This window comes from Pundamilia nyererei, unplaced genomic scaffold (genome assembly GCF_000239375.1).
Source record: "Pundamilia nyererei isolate P.nyererei 1_Seehausen unplaced genomic scaffold, PunNye1.0 scaffold00172, whole genome shotgun sequence".
In the NCBI taxonomy this organism is placed as follows: domain Eukaryota; kingdom Metazoa; phylum Chordata; class Actinopteri; order Cichliformes; family Cichlidae; genus Pundamilia; species Pundamilia nyererei.
The window spans coordinates 1,247,007-1,254,638 of NW_005187573.1; the positions used below are offsets into that span (position 1 = coordinate 1,247,007).

The following is a 7,632-nucleotide window of genomic DNA, read 5'->3' on the forward strand; positions in this document are numbered from 1 at the left end:
GTTGCTTAATATATGCTAAGTACTCTTTAAAATACCAGAATAGGGAGGATGGTGTAGGTTTAAGTTTATTAGATTGATCAGTATTGCTGAACTATGAAATTTATTTATTTTTTTGCATACAGGTATAACAGAATAGCTTTAGTGTAGTTGTTGTTTTAAACTTGAGTATGAACCTATACAAAATGCAGCAAGATATTTAAAAAAAACAGTTGTTGATTAAAAAAACACTATATCGGATTCATATCGGTATCGGCAGATATCCAAATTTATGATATCGGTATCGGACATAAAAAAGTGGTATCGTGCCATCTCTAGTGTTGACGAGATTGTTAGTTAATCATTTACAAATCAATATTGTCTGTACGGAGTGAACATGTAAAGCTGCGGTGTTAAGCCATGCGGTTGGGGGGGTGGGGGGAGTTAAACTAGAGTCCTGTCTGTATCACCCTGCTTCTATCAGCATTCACGTCATCAGTGACTGCTTCACTGGCATCCACACATGAGCAACGTAAAAACATTACCTACACGTTTTATAGACTGTATGCTGACACGTTTCTCTCAAATTGTTACACATGAAACAAAAGTTAACTTTCGTTTCATGTGTACAACGATCAGGCTCTTTCAGTTGTATCCTAGCAAAGTCAAACCTGTGCTTCCTGTTCTTGAGTGAAACCAGGATCGTTTGTGAACATAGAGACTTTACATTCACAAACATGTCTCTTGACTGTAGATTGACAATGATCTGTCTACCTGTTCGAGTGAGTTCATGATTTTGAAAATTTGGTTCTCTTGACCATTGAAATAATTATGTCATTATCCTTCCTATGAACTTCAGGAGTCCAATTACTTTTAATCCCCTGAAAATGGAGGAGTATGTATAAAAATCCTGGCAGCAGCCAGTGGTGAACATCAGCCTCTACACCTTGTTCTCAAGTTGACCTCTGACCTTCAGGTCGAGGTCACTCGAGTTATAGTCAACTTTGGACATGTAAAGAGTACGAAGCCCAAACACTTAACTGTTTTAGTTCATTTAATCTTAAAATTCCCTTTAAATGTATGTGTTTAATCAGCGTTGTTTATCATTTATGTTATATGAAGGATAAGACACTACGAGCACATACTACATGCTTTACATCTTCATGTTTTAACAACGAAATAAAGTTCTCTAGTAGACTAAAGTGATTAATTCAACATTATCCATCTATTCTTAAACAGTTCTAATACATCCTTTTTGGAGTTCTATTCACAGCAGTGATGTGAGAATAACTCCTGTGTGGCGCTGCGTCACACCACTTGTAGAAGCACGAGTGTTCAAAGGAAGCTGTTGCGTTGGCTAGAATGTCCGCTTAAAACTACGAGCCATTTAAATAAAAGTTTCTGTAGGAAGCCTTAATTCACATTCAGGAATCTAAAAATCGGCAATGCAAACGGCAGCTAATCTGGTATTTTTAGTACCCTGGTCAGAGGTGAAACAGAAACTACAGATTAGACAGTGGAACGCTCCACCAGAGGGCAGTGCAACAACACTTTTAAAAAGACTCAACTATAGGCTACTTCATGTGATGCACATCCAGTGTTTTGAGAGAAGAAAAAAGAAATTAAGGGCAATTACATCATTACACACAAAGATTCTATGAAATCAGGCCCAATTAGAATATAAAAGTAGTACTCACACCCTTAATCATTCTGAGATGCTCATTCAGACCACATGAGGGCAACATTTGTACACATTGAGTAATTTTGTACTTCACATATATTTTTAGAATAGTAAAGCAAGAATAATGATATTTAATCATTCAGGGCCTTTACTAACTTGATTTGATCTGCAGTCAATTACATTCTTGATCATTAAATTCTGATCCCACCAACATTTCATCACTTGCATTTCTGTAAACCGATTTAATATTAGTGTTCAAAATGCAAACCTGGCAGGTGTCCAATATCAGGCCACATCAGCTGCTGTAAACACTGCTTAGCAAGGTTGAGACATCTGTTGGAAGACAAAAAAAGTTAATGTTCAAGTCCTTACAATGTTAAGCATTTCCTCTGCTGGATAAAAGTCAATTTTTCACTCTTACAGTCCAGGAGGATTACATGTTCATAATTTGATGCACAAACACTGAAAACTGAAGTCTGCTTGTCACAATAGTTCTGTGTACAGCATAATGACATAAGTGCGGGGATAAAACCCTCGCTCTGGCGTTATCTAAACCTCTTCACCTAAATTATCCAATCAGATGCTCAGGCACTTGTCAGGACTGCTTGAACCTTTCAGATGTTGGCACTACTCAGAAGACAATCAAATGCTGTGCGCCGATTGTCAGCTGTAATTGAAGAATGTTTCTGCCAGATCATTCGTGGAATTAAACATGTGATTGCATATTGTTTGCAGGGTTTGTCTTCCAAGAACTGCATAAACATTGCCCATCTTCCTTCTGAAAGGTTACTCCAGCTGTCACTGATATATCAGGGTCAATTCTGTATGCAACTTGATTAATGAAAAAAAATTACAATAAACCCCTGATTTACTTTGTGTACTTGGTTCCCCCCCCACACACACACACCACTTGTGCATTCTGGCTTAGTTGTTAAATTATGCCAGTGTATGTAATTATGCCACACACACACACACACACACACACACACACACACACACACTCATGTCACTTATCTACTAGTCTTTATTTTAACCCCACTACTGTGTGTCCCAAGGGAGGACGGAGTACAGGCTATGGGGTCAAAAGTGACCAGAGTCACCATGTCAACAAGCACACTGCTGCATTTCAGCATGAGCAGAGTTCTTGGTTTTGCCTCGTGGGACTCAACTGAAAATTCTAATCTTAGCTATAGACCTGCAGATGTGTGCACTGTTGCACTTAAAAAACAAACAAAAAAACATTAGTAAGCCTCAAATCAGATGAGTAATCCAGACTGAGGTTCCCTCTCTTTTTGACTGACAGGCTGAACACCGACCCCTGAAAACATGAAGTACATTGATGAGTTACCGCAGGCTGATCAGGAGCTACTTGGATGATGAACTGGTATGTTGGCATCACACAGTGCTGCAACATCAGTCTAGTCATCTCTCCATCGTCTGTCACCGGTTCAGGGGGTAAAATGAATCCATCATCAATTTGTTCCTCTGACATGCTCAGCAACTGGCAGGGAGAAAGAGCACAGTTAGATAAACCATTCATTTCTGGGAACAGTGACTGGTCAACTGTAGTAAAGCAAGACCAACTAAACCAGAACAACAATCAAATGAGATGGTAAAAAGTGTGACTGTTCATTTAGCACTTTCCTGGGAAAGCTGCACTTCATGTTGGATACGATAGCTCACCCTAACACACTGGAAAAGTCTCCACTAACAGATATAATTTCATTTAATATGCTAATATTTTGTAATAAATATCTATATACTTTTGACAGTGAGCTGATGTAGTTTTATATTTTGCTCAGGAATGAATGGTTTATTGCTGCTTGTGGCTTTATGAAAAAAAATTATGTATTAACCCTCCGGGTTTGTTCAAAATCACTAACCTTCCAGCCAACAGATAAGGTCTGTAATTTTTATTATTTTCATGGGTTTTTTTTTTTAAACCCTTCTTTCTGCATAAAGCTTTTAACTAACTTCAGTTCTTTTCATAAATATAAGAGTTATTACTTTTTACATTTTTAACCCTTTAAACACCAGTTTGTCCACTGCACTAGCTGGAAGACAACCTCAAAGCAAAAACATAAAAACTCCCTCTCAGCTTGCTCGTGGCCAAAAACGGGCACCCCTTGTATAAGTCTACAAAAGGCTATAAAATTGGTGGCCATTTAGAAGTCAGCCATCTTGGATACAACTCCCCCCCCCCATAGGAAGAGGGCCATGTGACACAAACTTATTGGTAATGTCACAAGAAAAACAATGGTGTGCTTGGTTTCAACGGCCAACTTCTAAATGGCCACCACCCATCTTGAGGAGTTTGCCGCCCCCCCCCCTTCACAAATACTAATGTGCCACAAACAGGAATTTAATATCACCAACCAGTCCCATTTTATTACAGTGTATCCATATAAATGGCCCACCCTGTACACCTGGTGCAAGGGGCTGCTGTTCCAATCCTGGAGGTGCGCCTTTTGCACCTTCTTCTCATTTCATTGGTGGGGTGTGGGTCACACCTGTTCAGACTACTGTATCTTGGGATCAATGGCAGAAGTGGCTGAGAATCAGGGACAAGGGTGTCTTGCAGCTGTTGAGGTCACCAGCATGTGCCCCAGCTCTCCCAGGATCACTCTTCATTTGTAGAGCACTCCCCCACTTCAGTGAAGTTGTTTCCAGCAGGACAAAGGCATCATATCCCAAGACATCCAGGAGACTGGAGAAAAGAGCCAGCAGCTAGTTTTCCTTCAACAACTTGAGGTGCCAACATCCTCTCCAAGTTATCTAAGCTGTATTTGTGTCTATTGTAGTCCAGGATTGCTTCTTGTTTCCAGGCATCCTCTATTCCCCATCACTGACTGCTGGTTCCTTGTGTGTTGCTGTCAAAAGAAGCGCATTCCTCCGTTGCTTTGGCATGTGGTAGTTTTGGTGAAGCCAAAGACAGACAACAAAATCTTCCTCTGTTGCATCTGGAGGAGCTGGGGAGGAAGCTCTGGGTTGTTTCCCATGTGCCAGTTTTCATCTGAGGAGTTCCTCAGTGCCAAGGTGCCCGAAGGAAAGACGTTGTCCTCAGAGCTCCTCCGTCAGTTCGAGTCTGAATCAGAATACTTTATTGATCCCTGGGGGAAATTATTGAATGTCTGAACCCCTTTCCCTTTTTTTACTTCCAGTGTTGTCATCCAACATGCTACGTATTGCTTCATTCTGGTTCAGGCTCACATCTCCACTTCATCTATAATCCTCACACCTTTGCCTCCCGTGCAGGTTTGTAAGGGTGCACAGCAGCTAAAAGATCTCCTTTGTTATAAAAAAGTCAAAAGTAGATCTCAGGCTGCTAGTGCAGGGAACTGCATACAGGGTGACACCTGGTTTGATACCAGTGGGTACTGGATTGTAGAGCAGTCTCTCTTCAGTAGTGGGACCCACATGGTTTTCCTTTCATGAGGGATCCACTCAGTCACCGGCTCCTCGGTCTCAGAAAATGCTCCTATGTTCTTTTCCATCAGCTGCTCGGCCTCCACCTCCATGCCCCCAAACCCCAATCCTCCCCCAAAGAAGAGGATTCACACACTGGCTAGTACTCATCTTCAGTGGTGATGCAGTCAGCCTCTTTGGAGATTGTCCCCTCATCTTCTGGAGAGGAAGTTTCTTCATCTTGGGCAGATGTCTCTTCTTCAAGGGCAGAGCACTGCTTTCCGTCCTTGCTCTCTGACCAGATCATATAGACAGTGCTTGAAGCAGTGATGACCTTCTTGCCATATTGCCAGAATAAATGATCTGGAAGCTGTTAGGCTTACTTTCAGCAAAGAGTTTCTCAATGCAAAGAATGGGGATAGGCATTAAGGGCTAACGCACTAACCTGAAATCAACCCAACAGACATGCAAATGCAAAACTAAACTGCAGGAACTTAGGCCAAAGCACTAGTATGTATGTGACGCTCCATTTAATGATGTATGCACATTCTGAATGTGGATTAGCACCATTAGTAGGTTGATACAACAGCGTCCCTTTACTGAAGAAACAGACACCACTTACATCATCCACTCGCCAAAAGTCACTACCAAGGCCTTCAGTCTGACTGTAGGCGATTGCATTCTTTAAGAAATCAGTCCCACTGCCATCATCCTAAAATAAACAAAAACAAAACACAGATCAACATTTCACAATAAGTGGTAGTGTTGCTCTTGGAAAACAATACACTTGTCATTTCAGAGAGTCCTGCCGAGCGCAGTACTTACACTTTCAGTTTCCTGCAAAACTGCAAGCAGCAGTCGAATGTATTCTGTGGCAGCTTTGAGTGTGTCCACTTTGCTGGGCTTTCGGTCTGGTCGCATCAGTGGCACCATCCTTTTCAAGCGAGAGAACATGGTATTCAAGTTCCTGATCTGCAACGAAGAGAGGCTGAAGTGCTTTAGCAAACACTGAAAACTGTAGGATTTTTTTAGCAGGAGCGATTGTCACAATTTGATACTCTTGTAGAAATTTAAGCCCTGTGGGAGCAAATCCCGGTTTAAACTAAAGTATTCATACTTATTTGATTGTAAGCAGCACTGAGTTGTATACAGACTTGTCAATTTTGAAATACAGAAAGGTCGTTTTTAATTAAACACAAAGGCAACTTTCAGCACCCCAGCAGGACTACTTATGCAAATATCAGCGCTATTATCATCATCATCATCATTATTTATTCTAATAATATTGTTCAAACATCCAAAAACAACATCTCTAATATAACAACGAAGGAGAACTGCATGTCCAAGAAAATTAGTCCATTTCAGACCATTTAATGCCAGGAAGCATTCATAAAGCAGTCATGCTTAGCACTTGATACACAGCTGCTAAAAAACCCAAGATGCAGGCCTTCGAGCGAACTTCAGCGCCAAACAATGTGCCTTACTGGTGTAGTGCAGCTCTGTGCAAAACATTAGCCGAGGACTCCTTGTAGGGCGGAGTGGCACAGATTAAGGAGGGGGGGGGGAATTGCTTTATTGAGAGTCGAAATGTTTACATTAAACTTGCAATTCTGCTTGGACAATAAAGTCGTCAGTCTATTTTGAGAAATTAGCAGCAAATTATTCCCAAAATGAACAATAACGTATCTATTTTTCCAGCTAGCATCGTTAGCTGTGAGGTTGCTAACAGCTTCCCCCCTTGAGTGAGCTGTTAACCCTTGGAAGGTCCTTAAAAACATCCTTATTTGGTCCTAGAGCCAAAAATCGACCACACCATAAAAAGTGCTATAATATTATATTTTCCCCCAATTTAAATTACTTTTAAAACTACTTCTCCCTGAAATATTCATATAAACTTTTAACACACACACACACACACACACACACACACACACACACACACACACACACAATAATAACATGGACTGAACCACCACTCACAACCACAACCAGATTTAAAAATATCATTTTTTGTTGTAACTCCCAAACTCAATGGTAATGTAACAATACTTTTTCAAACGAAAAAGTCAGCACTTTTCGTACTCAGAACAGCGAAAGTGTTTCTGTGCGCACTTTGGCACACGGCGAGTCAGACCTGTACGCTGGAGCGTCCGGAGCCTAGTCATTGTCCGCCAGTTTGTCGAAATCCTCCAATGGCTGTTCCAATCGATCTCCTCTTCGCTCACAATTTGCAGATAATTGGTGTCGCTACGTGATCCATTAACAGTGTGAGCTGAAAGCATCTCCGTTTTCTGCTCAATGCGCGTCTATTTAGAAATGCGGTATCTTAGCTTTCCATCAATGACTACTTCCAGGTCATTCAACCGCAGCTGTATTTAAAAAAAATGATTTTTAAGGGGAAAATAAAATCCAATTTGCTTTTAGTTCTTGCTTTTATATTCAATTTGTTTGCATTGCAGTGTGCCTGTCCGGCCATCAAAATACTTTTGAAAAAAAAGTGTGTCTTTTTTTATTATTTTATTTATTTATTTTATTTTTTTGACATAAAGACCTTTTTTTTTTTTTTTTTT

At 40.6% G+C, this 7,632-nt stretch overlaps 1 protein-coding gene across 1 annotated transcript in view; it reads right to left on the minus strand.

Annotated features, from left to right (window-relative positions):
* Window positions 1-7,632, minus strand: part of figla (folliculogenesis specific bHLH transcription factor) — a 10,886-nt gene that overhangs the window by 2,418 nt on the left and 836 nt on the right. Inside the window, exons 2-5 of the mRNA XM_005746120.1 lie at window positions 5,888-6,034; window positions 5,685-5,774; window positions 3,006-3,158; window positions 1,926-1,990 (exon numbers count right to left, since the gene is read on the minus strand). Coding sequence (XP_005746177.1) covers window positions 1,973-1,990; window positions 3,006-3,158; window positions 5,685-5,774; window positions 5,888-6,034 — 408 coding nt within the window. The 3' untranslated portion in view covers window positions 1,926-1,972. The remainder of the gene's footprint in view (window positions 1-1,925; window positions 1,991-3,005; window positions 3,159-5,684; window positions 5,775-5,887; window positions 6,035-7,632) is intronic.